Source organism: Denticeps clupeoides, chromosome 5 (genome assembly GCF_900700375.1).
Source record: "Denticeps clupeoides chromosome 5, fDenClu1.1, whole genome shotgun sequence".
In the NCBI taxonomy this organism is placed as follows: domain Eukaryota; kingdom Metazoa; phylum Chordata; class Actinopteri; order Clupeiformes; family Denticipitidae; genus Denticeps; species Denticeps clupeoides.
The window spans coordinates 34,149,245-34,170,934 of record NC_041711.1 but is presented as its reverse complement, the minus strand read 5'-3'; the positions used below and the strand labels follow the sequence as shown (position 1 = coordinate 34,170,934).

General features: G+C 46.3%; 4 protein-coding genes across 4 annotated transcripts; all 4 read left to right on the top strand.

Moving 5' to 3' along the window:
- Positions 1-265: 265 nt before the first annotated feature.
- On the top strand, positions 266-4,684 carry il11a (interleukin 11a). Its single transcript, XM_028981444.1, has 5 exons — positions 266-700; positions 1,068-1,234; positions 3,388-3,480; positions 3,771-3,932; positions 4,103-4,684. The coding sequence occupies exons 1-5, from the start codon at positions 694-696 to the stop codon at positions 4,274-4,276; spliced, it is 603 nt and encodes a 200-aa protein (XP_028837277.1). The 5' UTR covers positions 266-693; the 3' UTR covers positions 4,277-4,684.
- Positions 4,685-6,491: 1,807 nt separating this feature from the next.
- znf628 (zinc finger protein 628) lies at positions 6,492-14,817 on the top strand. The gene is made up of 7 exons (XM_028978986.1): positions 6,492-6,764; positions 7,040-7,532; positions 8,431-8,503; positions 8,732-9,793; positions 10,254-10,626; positions 11,485-11,639; positions 12,206-14,817. The coding sequence occupies exons 2-7, from the start codon at positions 7,159-7,161 to the stop codon at positions 14,369-14,371; spliced, it is 4,203 nt and encodes a 1,400-aa protein (XP_028834819.1). The 5' UTR covers positions 6,492-6,764; positions 7,040-7,158; the 3' UTR covers positions 14,372-14,817.
- A 640-nt stretch (positions 14,818-15,457) lies between these two features.
- nat14 (N-acetyltransferase 14 (GCN5-related, putative)) lies at positions 15,458-19,298 on the top strand. Its single transcript, XM_028978989.1, has 3 exons — positions 15,458-15,667; positions 16,041-16,134; positions 16,429-19,298. The coding sequence occupies exons 2-3, from the start codon at positions 16,054-16,056 to the stop codon at positions 17,191-17,193; spliced, it is 846 nt and encodes a 281-aa protein (XP_028834822.1). The 5' UTR covers positions 15,458-15,667; positions 16,041-16,053; the 3' UTR covers positions 17,194-19,298.
- A 507-nt stretch (positions 19,299-19,805) lies between these two features.
- On the top strand, positions 19,806-21,562 carry aicda (activation-induced cytidine deaminase). The gene is made up of 5 exons (XM_028978993.1): positions 19,806-19,831; positions 20,410-20,575; positions 20,733-21,012; positions 21,123-21,238; positions 21,351-21,562. The coding sequence occupies exons 1-5, from the start codon at positions 19,812-19,814 to the stop codon at positions 21,399-21,401; spliced, it is 633 nt and encodes a 210-aa protein (XP_028834826.1). The 5' UTR covers positions 19,806-19,811; the 3' UTR covers positions 21,402-21,562.
- Positions 21,563-21,690: the final 128 nt, after the last annotated feature.

The window sequence follows — 21,690 nt, the reverse complement described above, 5'->3', positions numbered from 1 at the left end:
AGTTACGGGCGTCGGCGCAGGAGAATTCAAAAAAAGAAAAAAGATCGGAACGTTTCTCAAATTCTCGCAAAAGCAGACAGACGGCGAGAGAGCAGGAGGGGAGGAGGGAAGAGCGAGAGAGAGAGAGAGAGAGTGTGTGTGTGTGTGTGTGTGTGTGTGTGTGTGTTTTTATGAATGAATGGTGACTCAGGCGATGTGTCATACCCCCGTCTTTATAAAGGAAGTTTTAAACAAGCCTAAACATTTCACTGCGCGAAAAATCAGACCTACACACTCTCTCTCTCTCTCTCTCTCCGTCTCTCCGTCTCTCTCTCTTCACTTGTCCTTCTCTGTGCGTGTGTGTGTGAGTGTGTGTGTCCTAATTGGTCCACTTCTTACGGATTAAAAGGAACTTTTCGGAAACTTTTCGGACGAAGGGGCCATTTTTCCGGTTGATTTAATCTAATATCTTATTATTTCTTTTCATCGACTGACTGGCTGATTGATTGATTGATTGATTCATTCATTCATTCGTTCGTTCATTCATTCACCCTTTTCGCGCGCCTGAAGAAAGACTGAAGATTCTCGATCACGTGACCGGAGTTCCATTCATTTATTAAACTACCCCGCGGTTATTTATTTATTTATTTATTGCTCGATCTGTTTAGTTATTTAATTAATTGCCCTGCATCTCATTCGGGGAGCTGAAGAAATATGAAATGTAAGTTCTGCTTCTCTCTATTTTTACTGTCTTGCTGTGAATGTTCGCGGGCATCTGGGGGATGCTGCCAGGTCTCCAGCTGCTGTAACCCTGACAGACCATCATGTACTCGTACCCGGGTACTGGGTGGGGGGCTCCCCTGTTCGGGTGTGGTAGTGGGTTAGTGTGGGGCTGACCTGCGGCATCCAGCAGCCGAGATTCCCTCCATTCAAAAATCACATCACTTCTGTTTTCTGGTTATGAGAAAATGTATGATCAGCCATTGTTTGTGTGTTTTTTTGCATGGGAAATGTTATTTCAGTTTTCATATCTGCAGGGAATAATTGTTCGTGGGAATGAATGTCTTGCTTTCTCCGCACCTCCGCAGTGCTGGTGGACTCTGCCTCTTCTCTCCTCCTCTCCGTGTTACTGGCTCAGCTGCCTCTGTTTACCTCGGCCCTCCCTGTCCAGCATCGGCGGCCGGCACATCATGCCGACTTTGACAAGCTGACAAACCAAACCCGGCATCTTCTGAAACTTACACAGGACCTGATGGTGAGATTGTTGTCTTGTTTTAAAGTGAACAAACCAGCCTTAGACGTTCGTTGAAATGCTGTTAAGTTAAGAACTATGAATGAGTGATAAAAAAATAGATATAGAATAAAAGTCCCCCTCCTGCCCTTGTTCTCTGCGTTCAGGTGCCATCGATCACAGCGGCTGTCAACACAGCTGGCGGTAGTCTTTGACCACACGGATGCAGATAAAGTCTATTTCAGTAGTTGCCTATCTCGCTTGCAATAACAAACGCCTGGAAGGCTGCCCAGATGACTGAACTTAACTAAAGCCGCCTCGGGTTACAGAGCTTCACGCGGGCCGCCGGTGACTCAGGAGAAAGACGTCTGCAGGACATCTGACCCGCTGCCTCCTCAGTCGCCGGGTCCAGTAAAGACCTCGGCGGCCGCAGGTGTAAACCGTGAAGCTCGGTTTGAAGCCATGTGCAGTCTCTAGCTACATCAGCACTTGGAGATGAATCTTGAGATTACAGTTGCCTGAAATAGTGCTAGTGTTGCTTTATATCAGCCCGAGTAGCATATTGCCCTACAACCAGACAAATGACTTGTGTTTCTTCTAAGGTGCCTTAATTAGTGCGCTTGAATGGTCTCATATGCTGCCCCCATATAACTGATGGGATGCACCGCCACTTAGTTACTCTAACCAAACTTAGACTTCCCAAATTTGTGCCCCTTCAGTGGTGAAGTGTCTCTCTGATGATTGACATTTGAGCATTGGCTGCCCCATCTGAAGTGAAAATGCGATTTCCTGCCATGTCATTTTTGTCAAGTGGCATGAAGTTGTCAGGGGCTGCAGCCAGCCTGGCATCATCGGACCCTGGGTGCGTTTTGGGAGCCAGTTGTGAGGGTGTAGGCAACACAGAAGCAGAGCACCAAGACGGCATCCTTGACAAAAAAAAGTCCTGTTTAGTTTTTCAATGACATGAGAGATTTATTTTGGTTTCTTTTCTTCTTGTGTGGAGTTCCACTTAACAGGGGTCAAGTCTAGGAAAGAAAAATAGGATGGGAGTCAACGGAAAGTCCCTGCAAGAAAGCAATAAAATAGTGTGATGTGTGTGTGTGTGTGTCTGTAGTGCACGTGCACTACACACATATGTGTGTATACATGTTGTGTATTCGTGAGAACAGTGAACGTACAGAAGGCTGTATATGAGCGTGGTGTTGTAAATAGCTGTGGGCTGTGTAGGTGTGGTGTTTAGTGTTTAGCTTTTGGTCTCCACAGCAAAATGTCCTGATAAAAATCAGCCAGATTTATCACATACCAGTATTTGCATTCAGGAAGAGGGGAAGACAGGACAGTGGAGGCGGGGGCCAAGGTTCAGTTGAGCGAGGTCAGAGGATGAGAGAATGACAGGACTGAGGCAAACGGCCTGCAAAGTGAAGCATAAAAGACTGAGAAAAATAAAGATCAGAGGAACCAGGTCGAGGACGAACCCATATGTGAGTGTGTCTGTTTGTGTGACCGAAGGGAAGGTGTCTGTGGCAGCTGGACAAGTTTTACGACAAAGTACAAGAGGTGAAAAGTGGAACACGGGTTTAATTACACAGTAGGAAGTTGACACCGTTAACACAGCACGTCACCAGGTACAATGGCAAGCTGTTTTGCTGTGTTTCCTTAGCTAATTGGTACCCTGTGACGCAAGTACAACATTCACCCGTGTACACAACAGCTCCGTCGCTGATGCTAGACAATGGCGGACCGGTGATATGAACCCCTCTCTACCTGTCACCTGCAGAGGCCGGAGGTCTCGGGCGTGTTGTTGATGTCTCCCTCTAGTGGCACAGGGGGTATCGGCCAGGGCTCTTTTTTTTTTTTTTTTTTTGAAGCGACCCTGGAGTTTCCCTCAGCCCGGTGTTGTCTGTCCGAATGAAAGATCTTAGTCACTGCACATGTTGTTATTATTCCTCCAAAAAACATCCTGTGGTTTCAGGTCACTAACTTTCATGGCCCATGTTTAGAGGTTAAATGTGGGTGAACTCCGCTTGACACCGGTGATCTGTAATTCTGCCAAACAGGCGGAAGGGCTGTTCTGAGTGTAATGACATGCTTTGTGTTTTTTCTTGCACACTGTACAGTTTTATTTGTTCTGTGAAATTTATTGTCCACTCTCCCCTCCCCTCTTTTTAACCTTTCAGAAAGAGCATGCTTTCGACCACGATGTCGAGAACCACAGATTCAAGTCCCTCCCAGCCATGAGCAGCAGAGCCACGGATCTCAGCTCTCTAGAAGTATGTTGCACTCTCTCTCTCTCTCTCTCTCTCTCGCTTTCTTTGTCTCTGCGGTGAGCTGTTGGTAAATTACCTGTCAGTCAGTGTCTCTCACCTCGGTGTGAATTTGTGTGTCTGACTGTCTGGTCGGCTGGTCTAGCCAGCCGGTGTGTTTGTCTGTCACAGTGCCGCAGTGAAAAACCATTACGTTTCTAATTTCATTCGGCTATGCCGTTTTCCTCAGTGCCTTGCCAAGCTGTCACACCCTGCATGCAGATGTTTAGATCTGACGCCCTGTTTCTGGCTTACAGCTGAAGCCCACCCTTTCTCAGCTCCATGCTGACTTCAAGTCCTTCGAGAAGCACTTTGAGTGGCTGAAAAAGGCATCACAGAGACACCAGAATACCTCCATCCCCAAACTTGTGGAGATTATTTCACAAATCAAAAGCCTCATCAACGCACTTCATCACCAGGTAAATGTTACAAACACAAAAAACGAGTAAATAACTGTACCCCCCTGAAAATATATCTGACTCGTAATTATTATTCTGGTTTAGATTCTCAAATATGTGCTACATGGAAGCAGTTGATGAACCCAGCCTGCCACTTTCTCATTCTTTCCTTCTCCTGTCCTTCTACACAGATGCAGAAAGTGGAGGCCCCTCGGCAGACGGCCCCTTCCCCATCTCTCCCACCACATCCAATCTTCCACTGGGAGATGGTCCAGTCTTCCCACGAACTCCTGCAGCAGTTCAGATTGTTCTGTGACTGGGCAACACGGGCATTCCTCACCCTGAAGTCAAAAAGCTTGGCGTGAGAATGAGATACAGCAACCAATGACCTGCCTCGACTGGCTCTCCACTTCGGCACAGCAGCCAGTCGGCTGTTTCGGATTAATCACTACATCCTCAAGCCTGTCCAAGAATCTAAACCCTGAATATACAACACTGCAACTAATGGCTTCTCCTTAACACCACATATCTCTAGAAACATAGTCAAAAACAGAATGCCACATGCTAGCCAGGGGTTTATCATTGTCATACTGAAACCAGTAGCCATCTAGCCATCAACACTAATCGCCTCTCCTCCTATAATCTCTCTTTTGTTCAATTTTGTTATTTATATATTTATTTATTTATTAATGTTAGTTATTTATTTGACAACATTATTTATTATGCTTAATTATTTTTTCATGTCACACTTAAGGTGTCAATTCCATCCTAACGCCCCCTTATCATATTTTTGTACTATCTGTTTCTCTTTGTACAGAACTACATTTCAAGTAGCACTTCTGCATCTATGAAACCTGTTGATAAATTGATTGTATATTTAACATGGATTTTACTTCTTTTCAGGGCAGTTAACATGGGGCAGAGGCTCCTCATTTGCAGTGCTTGGGTTTCAATGTTAAGCCACTAGATGTAGCAACGGTTGAGAGAATTGCACAGTGCCATACATGTAGTGTATAGAGAGAGATATGCTTTACAAAGCACTGAAATGTGTGTCATAATAATTTGCACAAACTTGATGGGGTTTGAGATTTTGGATGAGTGCATACTGGTCCTGTGCTGCAAGGCACAGTCATACTTCTGGCAACATCAAAGACAAACCCAAGACAATACTATGTATTGTGATATTGTGATACTATAGTACTGTACAGTTGTTCATACCTGTACCAGAATGTAAAATGTTGTATACAATGCAAATGTATATTATATGGTAGTTTTCTATGATATAATGTCTGTACTCTGTCAATTCTATCGCTATCATTGTGCCGCAATTTCAATATTACTTTGTTTTCGTATTTTGATACAGTATTTACTATTTATTTTTTCAGTACTATTTATGTCATTGCTCAGATGCAATGCATCTGTAATATTTGATACTTTTCACTTTTATACTGTTTTATTACAATGAATTGCAGCCATCAGATTTGATTATAGCATAGGTCTACAAGTATCACACATGGTGCCTCTGGTGGCACAGAATATGGGAAATCTGTGCCTTGTAAGGAAAATAAAGACTTTCATTAACAGCAGCACTTCACATTTATATTGTATTCATAAATATTGTACCTGTAATAACTACTATCTTGAGATGAATATGTCAAAAATCTGTGCATGTTATCACAATATTAATTATAAACTCAGCGAAATGTGTATTGCGTTGTATTGTTTTGCAACCCCAGTGCATTACAAGATATCAGGTGCCTGTACATGGCTGTTAACTTATTTGTTTGATTGTCAACTTTAAAAGACATGTAATAACTTTTTAAAATAGTAGTAGTAGTATACTTTCAACAAATTGGAGATTATCCAAATGCAGCAGCTAGAATAATGATAAAAGCATGTAAATCTGATCATGTTTTTAGAAAATGGACTAGAACCTTCATACACAATTACTACTATTATGTGGGATAAATTACCTGTACTACTTAGATGAGCAAAACCACTTCATTTATGAAAGCTTTAAAATGTAACATTTATTTTATAAAAATGTGCTTTAATTTTAATATTTGTATGAATCTTGTTTTAATATTTAACAGTTCTTACTATTTTTATCATGATTTGTTTTATTACATTTTATTAATAGATTTTGTTTTGTTATTACTGTTTTACTGCCTTTTATATTTTGTGTAATTAATAATATAGATTTTTATGTATTTTGTATTTGAGCTTCATTCCATGTGTGAAAGCTGTTATAAATAAAGCTTCTTTTTCACCACAGGAATCATGCGCATACCTTCTCGCGGCAAAAACAACATTTCCCAAGATGCATTTCAAAAAAACTTCTAGAGTTTAGGGAAATATGTCGCTCCCTTAAACACCTTGAAAGCTGTCGTTTTACAGCAACTTCGGTAAGAAAAAATGTCAAGTCGTGTATAAATATGTAACTATGGGGTGAAAACCCTAGAGCATTGAAGCTGCGGGCGAGGACTACAATACTGCTCCTTTGGGCCAATGGGACAGGCGGGTGTGAGAGCGATACGAGCCAATAGCAAACGTCGATACTGAGATGCGGCTGCAGGCGGGTGACTGCTGGTTAGTTTGCGCTCCAGATTATTGTTAAGGTTGTATGGAGTGTCACTGCGGACCCCAGTCCTTCTTTTTTAATAACACAAGCAAGCGCGGCCATGTCACGTAAATAACACTGGACGAGGAGGTCGTGCATATTTTGGCACACGCTTTAGAAATTCGCGTGGACGGGAACTGAATTTTGTCTCGATGAGGCCGCTTTGCCTCACGACCGAGACGGCGGGGATTTCACAAGATCCTCCGACTGCCTGCGCGTTTTTAAACCCAATGGTGAGTGCGTTGACTTTATTCGCCGACTTTTTGGCCCCGACGCCACGTTTAAAGCCGACAGGACACAACATGGACAGACGGATAGAGCGAGCAGAGCAGGGAGGAGGTGGGCTTTAAAGGGGAGGGCTTGTCAGAGTTTGCCGACACGTTATTAAGATGTTGCTGTGGAGTTTGTTTGAGGTTTGTTTTATTTTTGTCTATGAGCTTTATGAGACTGCAGGAAATTGACAAGAAGTTGCTTGTCACCCAAATCAAATACTTTTCTTTAATTAAAGGTGCAAGAGTGGCATGAAGTGACCGACGAAGGCCCTGTGCTCAAGATTGATTTGAGCTGGAGGGAGAATGACTCGACGTAATTAAAGTTTGGTGGCACACGCCTGCACGCTTTCTGAAGATGGCCAACTCGGTGGCTACCCTGGTGGTCCCAGCTGAACTCCTCCCTCCACAGTCCACCTCTTCCCTGTCACCGTTCCCAACTTTGCTCACCTCTGGAGAGGAAGTGGAAGAGGATGGAGAGGGGGGGGAGAAGAAGACGGCACACCAGGTGGTGCTGACCAGTGTGGACATGGTAACCTCTACGTCCTCTCCCGTACCGGCCACACCCCACAATCCAGAGCATCCGTTTCAGTGTCTGGATTGCGGGAAGAGCTTCAAGTGGTCATCCAGGTTGGCACATCACCAGCGCAGCCACAACAATGAGAGGCCTTATCGCTGCAACCTGTGTCCCAAGGCCTTCAAGGGCTCCTCAGCACTGCTGTACCACCAGAGGTGAGGATCAGGATGGAACTGCACAAACATTATTTTTCTGAATATTATCTGATTATATATTGTATTTATTATAAACCATTTTACATGTATTTCTCTCTGGGGTGGTAGTAGCCTAGTGGGTAACACACTATGAACCAGGAGACCCAGGTTCAAATCCTGAGCAAGACACTTAACCCTGAGTGTCTCCAGGGGGACTGTCCCTGTAACTTCTGATTGTAAGCTCTGGATAAGGGCGTCTGGTAAATGCTGTAAATGTAAATGTCTTCTTCGACTATGAACAACATTACAGTGTCATTACTGGATGCCCTTCGGGTTTTGCATTGGCAATGCATTAGGAATCTAATGCAGGGGAAATGACTGAAAACGTCCCTGTTGGTACAGGAAAAAAAACTCTTCTAGGACGAGCTAGAAAAGCTGAAGCTCAGGTCGCTGAAAAAGCTGATGCTGGTTCTCATAGAAAGTTGTCAGAAGACACAAACCATATTGCGCTGTTGCCTGTGGGGCTGCAAAGCAGCAGACCAGTCAGGCTCCTCAAGCGGGAACATACCCAGTGGTTCTTTGGGCATTAAAGTTCTATTGCCGAGCATTCATGGTGGTGCTACTATGGTCCACGAAGCCAGTGCACTCTTTCAGCTGGATAATGTGCCCTGCTTCATCCCAAAAACAGTTTCAAGAATGGGTTTTGAGGTACAGTGAGACTAATGGTCAGAGGTTTTGCGTAAAACGCTTCAGTGGGTCAGGGCCTTACTCAACATTAGGTCATATTGTTATGGCCATACGTATTACAATTCAGATATCTGTGAAAATACAATATTGCAAAGAGTTTAATTCCATTGTATAATTAGTCAGGAATTCTGTTGCATTTGCCCCGTTTCGTTGACTGCTGCTGCTCCCCTAGGTCTCATTCTGGTGAAAAGCCCTATAAGTGCGAGGACTGTGGCAAAGCCTTCAAACGCTCGTCTCTACTACAGGTGAGTCCGACGTGCCAGCGGGGTGGTTCTCTGTCGCGAGGCCATGGCTCATGTTTGTATTCTGGAACCTACTGAACCTGTAGATAGTTCCAGAAGCAGTCGGGTCTCCTGTGGAAGTATCATTGTCTCGAATTAATTTTTATTTTTTTTCGTACAAATTTTGTATCTTGGTAATAAAACATAGTGATTGTAATGACTGTATTAGTAATAATTTTATGCTCTTATCAGGTGCACCGCAGTGTACACACTGGACTGCGGACATTTCAATGCCCGTACTGCACCCTCACCTTCAAATGGAGCTCCCACTATCAGTATCACCTGCGGCAGCACACCGGTGAGTGTCCCTACCCCTGTGACAGCTGCCCCAAGGCCTTCAAGAACTCCAGCAGTCTGCGGCGGCACAAGAACGTCCACCTCGGCCTGAAGCCGTATGTCTGCTCCGTCTGCAGCAAAGCCTTCACGCAGTCCACCAACCTGCGGCAGCACATGCGCATTCACACGGGGGAGCGGCCCTACGTCTGCAACGAGTGCGGCCGGACCTTCACACACTCGTCCAACCTGGCCCTGCATCGCAACTCGCACGCAGAGGGCAAGGGGAAGGCGAAGGAGGCCGTGGGAGAGGTGGTGGTGGTGGAGAAAGCACCCACGTCACAGGGTCTGGGTGCTGTCGCGGTGGGGATATCAGACATGGTGGGCTTTGTGGGACAGGAGGCCGGGATGGGTGTTGGGGAGGTGTTCCTTTCCCACGATGCCTCATCAGGCACCAGTGGTCAGACCATGCTGACTCTGACGCCCACCACTGTTGCGTCGGCAACAGAACAAGTGCATATGGGTGCAGACACGAGCACCAGCATCCTCCTCTACAGCTGCGGGAGCTGCAGCCAGACCTTCAGCACACAGGAGGGTCTAGTAGACCACCAGGCCCTTCACTTGGAGCCCCTTGGGGCTGAAGCAGGCGAGGGCACCGAGGCTGGTGATATGCCGGGGCCAGAGGGGGCCACTGTGAGCCTAGTTGGGGCTGGACCCCTCCTAGCAGACTTTGAGGAAGTAGTGGAGACCACCACAGTGTCTGAGACCGGGCTGGGGGCTGCAGAGCTCCTGGGTCTGGCTGGAGGTGCCGAAAGTGGCGTGGTTGACCTGCTCCACGGGTTCACCACCGTGCCCCAGATGCCTGCTGATGCCAGCGTGACCACAGGTACCACAGCAGGAGGGGCGAGCTCCACTACAGAGTGTGCGTATTGCGGCAAGGGCTTTAAAACCACCGGAGGGCTGAACCGACACGTGGCACAGGTGGGCATGTGGTTTACTGGGGCTTTTATTCTAGCTTTTTCCTTGTAGTGTCCTGCCAGGCACATGACTCTGTTAACCCAAAACTGTCCAAAATACACCTTCTTGCTGGGTATAAAGAATTTAGTTGAATTTGAACTGGAAGTTGTTCAATGTTTCACTTAATATTTGGAAATGTTTTTATTTTTGTAACGTTTTACCATTACTTCTTATTATCAAGTTTGCATTCAGGGTTTGGGGAAGGTTGAGTGTTAAAAGGGAAAGTAACTCAAAACAGCAATTCTGGAAAGAAATCTGCGGATCTGTTTAATTGCTTCTAAAGTAATAAGCACCAAAGCATCAAAATCAGATCAAATGACGGGATTTTATGATTCAAAATAATGTTGACTGATTTGAAATATGTCAGTTCTGCTGCCATATGGATGTTAACTGGGTTTCACTCTGTTTTCTTTGTGTCGTTCAGGCTCACTCCCTGTCTTCGTCCCTGTCTTCGTCCCAGTCTCGCTCCCAGTTCAGCTGTTCTGCATGCGACCGCTCCTTTCCCCTCCTCTCCTCCCTGCTGACCCACCAGCACTCCCACACACCCGAGCAGCGGCTGCTGGCCGAGGCAGAGGCTGAGATCGTGTGTCCCCCTTCCCTCTCGCTGTCCCTGCCCCTGCCCTCGTCCCCCAACGCCAAGGGGCAAGACGGTTTGGAGGGGGAGGGCGAGATCCACGTCAGCCTGATCGCCGTCACTGAAGAGGGTGAACGGGAGACGGCCAAGCCCAACACCAGGGCATCTGGGAAAGGGGGGAAGAGAGGGGGGGGCAGCAAGAATGCAGGCGTGATGAACAACGGTGAGAGAGAACTTTTTCATTAAGCATGACTAACTTTATCACAGTTTGTTACACGCGCACCGGCTACACCTGCTGATTTAAACTCAGAGTTCATGTTTTTCCTCTGCATGCCAGGAAATTCATTAGCCCGTTCTGGACAGCTGTGTGAGGATATGGCAGTGCAGGAACTGAACTTTTCACCCTGATCTAACCCTGTTCCCTGCCCTCTGACAATATGATTTACATTTACAGCATTTACCAGACGCCCTTATCCAGAGCGACTTACAATCAGTAGTTACAGGGACAGTCCCCCTGGAGCAACTTAGGGTTAAGTGTCTTGGTCAGGGACACAATGGTAGTAAGTGGGGTTCGATCCCGGGTCTTCTGGTTCATAGGCGAGTGTGTTACCCACTAGGCTACTACCACTACCATATGATGAGAAATCACTTCATCTACTTCATAACAATATTTACCTGATAAATACCTTTATATTCAGTTTTATTAAAGACTGTCATTTCAATAAACAGTCAGGCACTAGGCAGTGGTTGGCCTACCGAGTAAGGAAACAGACACATAATCGGAAGGTTGCCGGGTTTGAGTCCCGAACTGCCAAGGCAAAGCCCCGTCCCCGGGCGCCTGTCATGGCTGCCCACTGCTCACTCAGGGGATGAGTTAAAAGCAGAGCACATTTCACTGTGTGGTCTGTCTGCTAATCACTTTCAATTACTCAGACTTACTTTAAAATGTGATCGTTTACCGGAATTAATACTCAATGTTAAAAGGCGATTATTAGTCATGAACAGGCAATGACTATTTTGCAGTGAATTGGAGCCTCTTGGAAAGGATGGTGTTGCAATCCTGTGACTTTGTATTTGTCAGAGCGTCCGTACCGTTGCTCTGAGTGTGGCAAGTCCTTTAAAGGCTCCTCAGGCCTGAGGTACCACATGAGAGACCACACAGGGGAGAGGCCTTACCGCTGCACTGAGTGTGGAAAAAGCTTCAAGAGGTCCTCTCTGCTCTCCATACACCAGAGGGTGAGTGCAGCCCCTACAAACACACACAATTCAATCCTAAAATTTGAAAAGGGTTTAGTTGGTCATATTTAACATTTTGAATGTAAAAGAAGTGACATACTTCACATACTGAAGCATTTAGCAGAGACTGTAGAGATCTCCGTGGGGCAGTGGTGGCCTGACAGGTAAAGAAACGAACCTCCGAACCGCCAAGGTGCCACCGAGCAAAGTACCGTCCCCATACACTGCTCCTCTGGCGCCTTTCATGGCTGCCCACTGCTCCCTTAGGTGATGGGTTAAATGCGGAGGATACTTTCTTTATGTGCACCATATGCTGTGCTGCAGTGTTTCATAATTGATTGATTGATTGACAAGAACCCTTTATTGCTGTTGCAATGTACCATGTCAAAAGTACTACTGAAAAATCAGTGACAATCACTTTCATAATCATTTTATTATCTTTCTGTTTTGATTTTTGTAAGTGTAAACATTTTTAGCATCCACGTGTATTTTAATTATTGTAATATATAAATAAAAATAAGTAATAAGATCATTAATAACCCTCATTGTTAACCTGTTGTCCTCAGGTCCACACAGGTGTACGAGCATTCCAGTGTCCTTACTGCCCCCTGACCTTTAAATGGAGCTCTCATTACCAGTACCATCTACGGCAGCACACAGGCGAACGTCCGTACGTGTGCCAGGAGTGCGGCAAGTCCTTCAAGAACACCAGCTGCCTACGGCGTCACAGCCAACTGCATTCGGGGCTGCGGCCCCACTCCTGCTCGGTGTGTGGGAAATCTTTTTCCCAGACCTCCAACCTGAAGCAGCACGAGCGTACACACTCAGGCGAGAGGCCCTTCCAGTGTGGCCAGTGTCACAAGAGCTTCACCCACTCCTCCAACCTGCAGCTACACCTGCGCACACACTCCTCACGCAAGGACTACAAGTGTCACCACTGTGGGAAGGAGTTCGTCATGCACTCCTACCTGCAGAGGCACCTCAGGACCCACAGTAGTGGAGCAGGAGGAGGGACCCCTGGTGCTAAGGTGTTGGCCAATGGAGCCAAGGGTAGAGGAGTGGCCAACTCTACAGCCACCGCGAGTTTGAGCGTGAACGCACCTGGGGGTCTCTGCTCGCTGTTTCCAGATGCGTCAGGCAACTCCACACTTATCCTTTCACCACCAAACTTGGACATTCCCCCCAACACGTCCCAGAACTACTTCATGATCCAGACACCCACAGGGCTGCAGCTTATTCCGCTATCCAACCCTGTGCCAACCCAACCACCGCCTCCACCACCACCGCCGCCACCTTCCCAAAACTACCTTCTGCTCCAGTGCCAGTCAACCAGTGGCAATCAGCCCAGCCTAATTCTTGTCCCCACTGCATCCAATCCTGTGACCTCAGAGCCACAGACCTTTCCTCTGGTCCAGACCATCCCGGCACTGCAACCTGGCCTGGGCCCGAGCCAAGCGCAGATTCCTCCGTTCCAGACCCTCCAAACCCAGCCCAGTTACATTCTGACCAACCCCAGTACTCCAATGGTCACTAATCCGCCCTGCAACCCCACACTCACAAGACCCATTTTAGGGAAGCTCACTCGCAACAGAACGGCCAGAAGACGGGGCCGCAAGCCCAAAGCTGCACCACAGACACCTGCCCAGATGGCCCCCGCTGCACCTGGAGCTGCAGTCAGCAGCTCATCGCCCCAAGCAGCACCAGGTACCACTCAGGCAGCTACTGTTGCCCCAGAAGCCTCATCAGAAAGTGTAGAACCTCGAACGCAGCTCGAGGACCCCATGGTCCTCAGCTCACACAAAGCACCTGCCTCTTGGCTGGACCAGACCACGCCTGTGAAGGGGAAGTCCTTAGACTCAGTGACAGAGGAGAGATATGTTCTTTGCTTTGAGAAGGAGACAGAAGGAGACCGGAAGAGGGAAGGCCTGGGAATGGACGCAGGAGACGATGGAGGGAGGTCATACGTGTTGCAGTTTAAAGGAGAAGCAGAAAGAGGGGTGGAGGAGGAAGAGGCCAGTGAAGGTCAGGGTAAGTCCTTTGTGCTTCATTTCACGACAGAAGGAGGGCAAGACACCGAGGCGGAGAAAGAAGCCGGTGGACTGGTGTCCCTCAATCTGCTGCAGGAGTGGAGTGAAGAGAGGGAAGGGGAGAGGACATCAGGGGTGGAGGGGGGTGTCGACCCAGAGCGAGAATCCTTTGTACTTCACTTTCAAACAGAGACACAGGGTGAAGAGGGAAACCATTCGAACACAGACTTCTCTGAGGCCCATGGGGGCAGCCTAGAACTTTCCTGTGAGCCTGCACAGGCCTTGGTGCCCCTGGGTGGGCAGGAGGTGGTGTTTGAATTGGAGGATGAGACCAAAATGGTCCGTGCAGGATCTGGAGAAAATGTTCAGATGATAGCACTGATTGAAGGGCAGGGTAGTGTCTCAGGGGAAGGAGGAACTTTTGGATCTGCGGCAGGGCCCATCAGGGGAGGAGGGGCACCGATGGAGGGAATCTTTCAGCTGGAAGGCGGAGAGGGGATTGTCATCATCGAGGTCAGCACGAGCAGCCTCAGAGATGGAGGAATGGATGAAGGCGGCGGGGTGACGTTAGAGAGGATTCAGAGGAAAGAGACAAATGAAATTCAGGAAGTCACTGTGGGGGTGATGTCAGATATTGGTGGAGGAAAAAGCCTGGAAGTTGATGATGGTAGCAACCGGAGTAAACACGAGCCGGAACTCAACTGAATGACAAAAACCAGAGGCACTAATCATCAATCGTCACCTTTACACACCAAAAACACTCACATGACCTTACCCACCCAACGCAGACTCCTTACACTAATGGAACGATTGTCTCGTTGTATTGTATTATTGTATTTTATGAATGAAAAGACTGTGGCTCACCTGGAACAAGAATTCACCCGAGCAGAGAGAAGTCAGGTCTATTAAGTCATCACAGATGAAGGAAACTCACGGTGCTTATTTGCATCAAGTGGATGCACTGAAAATTGACTTTAAGATACTAGCCTTTAGGAGTTACAGCAACTTTGAATTTCAATTTTACTGTCGTGATGACAGTGTGTATAGATTGATCATCAGTTTTGTGAATGTCATATATTTGCTTGACTTCATCATAAATATTGATACTAGAAAATAGTATTGTAATATATTAAAGACTTCTTCATAATGGACTTTTGTCTATTTCAATTTTTTCCTACATACTGTATGTATACTGATGTGTAATCTGTTTGTAAACCACTGCATATATATAATATATGAAGGTCCGTCACTGTTAACAAAACAAATACATTGATTTTGAGACATTTACAAAAAAAAAAAAAACTTTTTTCGAAATAAACGTTATCATACTGTATACATATTTTTGCAATTGACTATGAGCACCAATCAGTCCTGTTCACAGACTGATCCACTGACTTGAGAAGTGGTAATGACAAGAGAGATTAGGTGATAATCTGAAAAATATGAACAATAAATTGCACCTTAAAAGGGTGTTGTGCTCGATTGAATGTTGCAAGAAATAAACTACTAAAGCAGGCAACTGAGTAAACTGCATGCGTTCTCCGTGATTTTTTTCTATTAATTTGTTTCATGAACGAATATCAGTGCAATGTTTTTTTAAAAAAGCATTAGAAAGAAAGTATATCGTTAATTTCTGTACAGCGGTAGCATGCGGAGAAGACGCTATTCCCGAACGGCCCTGCGTCGCTCGTGTTCCGGTAATGGCGTTCCTTGCAGCGCTATTTGCGTATTCACGACGGTATTTCTACACGTGGTGCGCTGATTCGGACGAGCCGGATTTACGCAAGTAACGTAAGACATTAAACTAGCCACCGAATGTTGCGCGTTTTCTGTCGAGTTGGCCCTTGGAAGCATTTTTGCTGGACCGCGACACGTAAAACGTCGGATTATCTGGTCGGCTTGAAGAAACCAACTAGCGATAAATATTTTCGGGACCTTTTCTTAAACGGCCGTATTAGGACGAGAAGCGCGTCATTGCGGAGACTCGCAGCATTTACCCAAGTCAGTAAGGTTCTTTTAAAACCGTGATATTAAAACACGGTGCGTTGCTATTATGGCGTAATTGATATGGAATTGTGATATGAAAAAAATCGCACAGTTCACTACTGGACTACATCCACGTTCTGTGCACCAATCCCATCCCCCATAATCCTCTGTGGTTTTTGTGGCACTGTTATTTTTTGCATGGGCATCTCAGATTATTTATTTTGACACAGGACAGCCCTGAACACCAAATTAAAGTATTACAGTCTGTATTACTGTAATTACATTTACCACCTATATGAATGCAGAATGACAGTGAATGCAGTCATTTAATAATAGATGTGGTATAAATTGTCTTCTGAACTGGTGATATTTCATTTTAATGCTGAAGCACGGCAGCAGTCATGGTAAGGTTGGACCTGGGAAGCATCGTCCTACGAAGAATGAGACTGGATGACATAGAAGCTGTCAAAGGTCTCATCAAGGTGAGATGTATTTTTAACATTGCTCCTCAGTTATATACATTTACAGCATTTATCAGACGCCCTTATCCAGAGCGACTTACAATCAGTAGTTACAGGGACAGTCTCCCTGGAGACACTCAGGGTTAAGTGTCTTGCTCAGGGACACAATGGTAGTAAGTGGGATTCGAACCCGGGTCTTCTGGTTCATAGGCGAGTGTGTTACCCACTAGGCTACTAGCACCCTTACTGACTTGGGTATATAGCTAGAAAGCGTAAAATCTCACATTTTTCTTTTCTCTGCTTTTTCCACCCCAGGAGGGCTGCGAAGGTACCGAGAACCGTCTCATCCTGCACCTCCTCACTCGTCCTATGGCTCTCCTCATGTTGGCCACGCTCTCCTCTATTCTCCGCTGCATTTTGCACTCTTTCATCATGGCCCTTGTCATTCCTGTCTTCTTAGTCATTGTCTACCTCAAGATCACCATTCCACGGTCCACTGGTATCCTGGGATCTCGCAGGCCTTACTGGGACTATGTGGGTAGCAGCTACCAGGCAGAGAAGGAAGCTGACCTGGACAACCCGTATTCCAGGCTGGCTAAACCCGTCGGGGGCAAGTTCAAAGCTGGTCAGCAGGAAAAAGTCAAACGGCACAAGAAGGAGAAAAGGAAGGAGGAGACGGATGACATGGAAGATCTGGACGAGAGGTCATGGGTAGCTGGGGAGGTGTGGATTGCAGAGAGTGATGGGGAGGTCATAGGCTGTGTGTCGAAGGAGGCGGTCAGCCGACCTGGAGTGACCCGACTGTGCAGACTGGTAGTGCAGAGCTGGTACCGGAAGGAGGGTGTGGGCAGACTGATGGTGCAGTGTCTGGAAAACAGGGAGAAGCAGAAGAGCTCCAAGAGGGTCTACGCTCACGTTCCCTACCCGTCCCGCATAGGTGAAGCATTTTTCAGGAAACTGGGATATCGGCTGCAGGGGGAGGTTGCAGATGGAGACGAAATAATAAACCATGATCACGAGGAGCCAAGAAAGGGATGGCTGGCGTACCCGATAACAAAAGTTTTCGTGAAAGACCTGTGAGAGCAGTTGAAAGTAAAAGGAGGCGAAATGTACTCATCTGTGATGCTTTGTGTGTGAAGAACTAATAAGAACTATTCAGAAAGAGTGGGGCGTACACAGAGAAGATCATCAAGGCCCGGAGCCATGTGTCGAACACGCCGAATGGGTATTTGGGTGCTGATGACTTCGTTCAGGGCAACTAGCTTAAAAGAAGCAATAAGAGTTCATTTTTCATTTGCAGCGGTAAAGTTTTACAAATGTTCTGTTATTTGGATGGTTATTTATTTAGATATATTTATTTGTGGTGTGCTGTAACTGATTGGTTTTTGTTTGCTTCCTGTTTGAATTAATGACATGTTTCGGTGAAAAGCTTTTTGGTTTGGACGGACACCGTAACGTTCTTTTCTGCTGCAGTATAAATGCGTGGTGAGGAAAAAACTGACTGTTCCTTTATAAATAATTTCCCACAGCCCTCCTCCTGAACAACTTCGCAAGCTTTACAGCATATCGGCTGGTCGGGTGGTGTGACTTGGCAGAACTTTCTCTAGCCCTGTCACTTCCGCTCCAGCGCACCTGCTTCTGGCTCTGCGGCTGTGAGTCTGCAAGTGTTGTCGTACGGCATTCTTGCACAGGCATCATCCCCGAGCTCGAAGTGCGATCGATTTGATTTTGTTGGCCCATTCCCGGCAGCTTATGCGTGGGAGGATAAAATGGGCCTGCAGCTCGGCGCTTAGAACCCTTCTAGCTGTGCATGCGCGGTTATGATCGCCATAGTCTGTGCACCGAAACGACGGCGTTAATCGTACTCTGTGGTTACGAACGTTTCAGTCTGGAGAGCTCACCTCCGCCACAGGATGTTTCTACTGTAAAGAATGTGTACGTGTGTGGCTGGAAACACCAGCTATTTTTAAAACCCGTATAAGTTCCAGAGCCGGTAATTACTTACGGTTACAAAAATGACTTAATAATCAGATATTAGCAATATATATATGTCATTGAAAAATCTGTCAATTTGACGTGTAATATATTTTAATAATAGCTACAATAGGTACAATGTATTTCTGTGTTTTTAAATGATTTTTCTACTTGAACACCTGTCAGTGGAGCGTACTGTCGCTATTATTGCCACCAGGAAACAGATGTGAGTTCATGGCGCTGGAACACAAGTGTGTGACTGTGACCATGTGTGTCTGTGAGTTTGATTGTGTGTGTGTGTGTGTGTGTGTTTATTATCCTGTGTGGGCGGGTGGGTTTTGGAAAACATGACTCGGCATTTCCTGCTCTAGTTCTCCTGCTTGTTTCTGGGAGAGTTAAGAGACTGGCCGGTGTGGGATCATCACCCTGCCCTCCTGACATAACTGTGGATGTCTTCGTGTGCTTCGAGTGAAAGTGATGATAGATTTTGGGTCACCTGCGGTCAAATATACACGAGCGTTCATCACAGACAAATACGCAGGATTCTGAACCCAGCCAAGATGGCTAGACGGCCAACGGGCCATGGAATCTGAACTGTCGCTTTCTCTCACGCACAGACACCCAGACACCGGCACACCCACTAATGCAGAGCAGTGGAATGAGAGCCAGAACTGTGTAGCCAGCCTGTGGTCGGAAGGTAAATCATGGGAGTAGACAGATCTCTTCCAGATGTCTTCAATCAGAGTGAAGACACACACATCACATGCGCATGTGGTTAAAACAGAAAAAAGCTCTGGGAAACGGTGATTTCCCCAACCACAGAGTGCAAGCAAGGGTGAGGGTTCGAGTCACTGGAAGCAGACAGGCGCAGGATAGCAGCTGTGCAGGGTGAATGCAGTCAGTGGAAGTGTGTGTGTGTGTGTGTGTGTGTGTGTGTGTGTGTGTGTGAAAATGAGAGTGAAAACCTCATGCTATTGTATGACAGTATCTCTAGGCTGGATGTCCAGCCTCTGGACTCGTCTGCACCTCTCTAGGCTACTGGCTTGTAGGCTTCAACCCATTATGAGGGAAATCCCACAGCTCCACAGTGGGGTATTGTAGGTGCTGTGCTCTGCAACCCATTTTGGACACTACCCACTATTGTTATCCCGGTTTGTACCCCTTGTGGGAAAATAAACAAGTGGAAAGGGTGAAGAGTGATGGAGGAAAAGAAAGGGTATACGGTATATGGGAAGATTTTTTTTTTTTTTGGTGTGTCATCTGAAAAAAAAAACCCATAGTGGTTTGTTCTGTGCATGGATGCAAGAGCTGTGGAAAATTCCACTATTCCCATAGTTAAGGTTTTTGGTAGAGCTTTCTGACGTACATGTGTAATTACGAAGGTTGCCATTCACGTCAGCCTCCCAGGGGTCTTGCATGTGGTCACTTCTGCTGCTCTGTTTATACACAATTGTTTCAAATTTTGTCATGAATTCATTTATTCAAAATAATAATGTCGTGTAGTCCATTGTCAGTATGACTGTCTTTTAAAACGGGTGTTGTTTTTAAATGTTTCTCACTCCTCCCCCATGATTTGAAAATTGACTTTGCCCAACCAGAGCGCGCGTTACTCCGCTCCATCTGTGTGTCGCTTGTCTTCTATACGTTCCCCTCGTTCTGCCCCCATTCACATTCTCACTCACTTTTTGCACGCCTGACCTAGCAAGCGAGTTTCATCTTTCACAATGATTACCAAGCTAGACAGGTGAGTCCAGGAAGAAGGTTTTACAAATTGACCAGCATTCACATTCTCAAGATATTTTTGGTGGTGATTTTGCATTTCTGACCAGTATATGCTGTGAAAACCGACTGATCAGGCTGAGTGCAAGTGTGTGTGTGTGTGTGTGTATTACACAGATGTCATCTTTAGTGACTTTCTCTGGTTTCGTTAAAAGATCAGAGGCTGAAAGCGAGAGCCGAGACTTTGCATGCATATTTAACGATTAGTCATTATAGTCTGCCGTTATGAGTACTGCTGAGATCTTCAGATCTCCAACCAATTAAAGTCATTTATGTATTTTCTGGTAATAATATGGCAATAACCTGCTCAGTGCACTTTGATTTTGCCGTGAGTGGAAACTGTAAGTGCGGTGCAAAAAAAAAATGGACGTACATACACAACAGGATGGAGACGCAGCTTTTATAGCACAGCTGTCTTTCAATGAATGAACTAAAAACTTGTCCGACAGGGTGTTCATTTTGACCATTTTCAGACTAAAACACAGCACACCAAAAATCTCCACTAATCTATACACAGTCAAGTCATGTCATGCCTTCCACCAGTGTTCTCATGACCCAGAAGAAGTTCATTTACCATTATAAGAACCTGCGGTGGGCTCGCGGCCGATGTGAGACCTACCTCTGCTTTGTGGTGAAGAGGAGGATCGGCCCCAACTCGCTCTCCTTCGACTTTGGACACCTCAGAAACCGCTCAGGGTGCCACGTGGAAGTGAGTGAGGGAGACCTGTCGAGTGATTGAGGACAGATTTGTTTTTTAAATGTAAAGAACGTGCATTCTGCGTTCAGTTTAATTCCAGAGTTAAAAAAACAAGATATATTTGTCTACATTTCTGATCACCACTCATTCCCTCTCCGTCCACCATCAGCTACTCTTTCTTCGCCACCTGGGGGCGCTGTGCCCAGGTCTTTGGGGTTCAGGTCCAGGTGAGGTGAAGGCATTCTACTCTGTCACCTGGTTCTGCTCCTGGTCCCCATGTTCTGACTGCTCCCGTCGTGTGGCAAACTTCCTCCTGCGGACGCCAAACCTCCGTCTGCGGATATTCGTGGCACGGCTTTACTTCTGCGACCTGGAGGACAGCCTGGAGAGGGAGGGGCTGAGGACACTCAAGAGGGCAGGCGTTCACCTGTCAGTCATGGCTTACAAAGGTAATGATGCAATGGTTTGCTGATGAGATGGTGTCCTTCACGGTCAACGTCCGCCAGCGTGAGAGGGACAAGAATGCACGATTTGTCAGAACGCTGTGTTCACCCCTCAGACTATTACTACTGCTGGCAGACATTCGTGGCTCGGAGGCAGAGAGCCTTCAAGGCCTGGGACGGCCTTCTTCAGAACTCAGTGAGACTGGCCAGGAAGCTGAACCGCATCCTTCAGGTACACACCACAGACATCTCTGGAAGTCGACTCAGCCTCGAATGAGACGTAACGGTGATTATGTGTGAAGCTTCGGTGTTCACCGCTGTTGCATTTTCTGTCGCCATCCCAGCCGTGTGAGACAGAGGACCTCAGAGATGCCTTTGCGCTGCTTGGACTCTGAAGTCTCTCTTCCTTCTGCTTCCCCGGCATCCACCGACCACTTGGTGCTAAATCCTGAGACTTGAATAAAGAATTACACTGTAGCATTATTATTATGGTTGTTGTGTGTTGTTTTATTGTGTGCATGATTATTACATCCTGAGACTTGAATAAAGAATTATACTGTAGCATTATTATTATGGTTGTTGTGTATTGTTTTATTGTGTGCTTGATTATTACATCCTGAGACTTGAATAAAGAATTACACTGTAGCATTATTATTATGGTTGTTGTGTGTTGTTTTATTGTGT

Excerpts from the sequence above, each read along its gene's own strand:
- aicda (XM_028978993.1), top strand. The coding sequence starts at position 19,812 with ATGATTACCAAGCTAGACAG. Across the intron at positions 20,576-20,732 it reads GCTCAGGGTGCCACGTGGAA|CTACTCTTTCTTCGCCACCT; the intron begins GTGAGTGAGGGA and ends GTCCACCATCAG. Across the intron at positions 21,239-21,350 it reads AGCTGAACCGCATCCTTCAG|CCGTGTGAGACAGAGGACCT; the intron begins GTACACACCACA and ends TCGCCATCCCAG.
- znf628 (XM_028978986.1), top strand. The coding sequence starts at position 7,159 with ATGGCCAACTCGGTGGCTACCCTGGTGGTCCCAGCTGAACTCCTCCCT. Across the intron at positions 8,504-8,731 it reads AACGCTCGTCTCTACTACAG|GTGCACCGCAGTGTACACAC; the intron begins GTGAGTCCGACG and ends TGCTCTTATCAG. Across the intron at positions 9,794-10,253 it reads TGAACCGACACGTGGCACAG|GCTCACTCCCTGTCTTCGTC; the intron begins GTGGGCATGTGG and ends TGTGTCGTTCAG.
- nat14 (XM_028978989.1), top strand. The coding sequence starts at position 16,054 with ATGGTAAGGTTGGACCTGGGAAGCATCGTCCTACGAAGAATGAGACTG. Across the intron at positions 16,135-16,428 it reads CTGTCAAAGGTCTCATCAAG|GAGGGCTGCGAAGGTACCGA; the intron begins GTGAGATGTATT and ends TTTCCACCCCAG.
- il11a (XM_028981444.1), top strand. Across the intron at positions 1,235-3,387 it reads AACTTACACAGGACCTGATG|AAAGAGCATGCTTTCGACCA; the intron begins GTGAGATTGTTG and ends TTAACCTTTCAG. Across the intron at positions 3,933-4,102 it reads TCAACGCACTTCATCACCAG|ATGCAGAAAGTGGAGGCCCC; the intron begins GTAAATGTTACA and ends CCTTCTACACAG.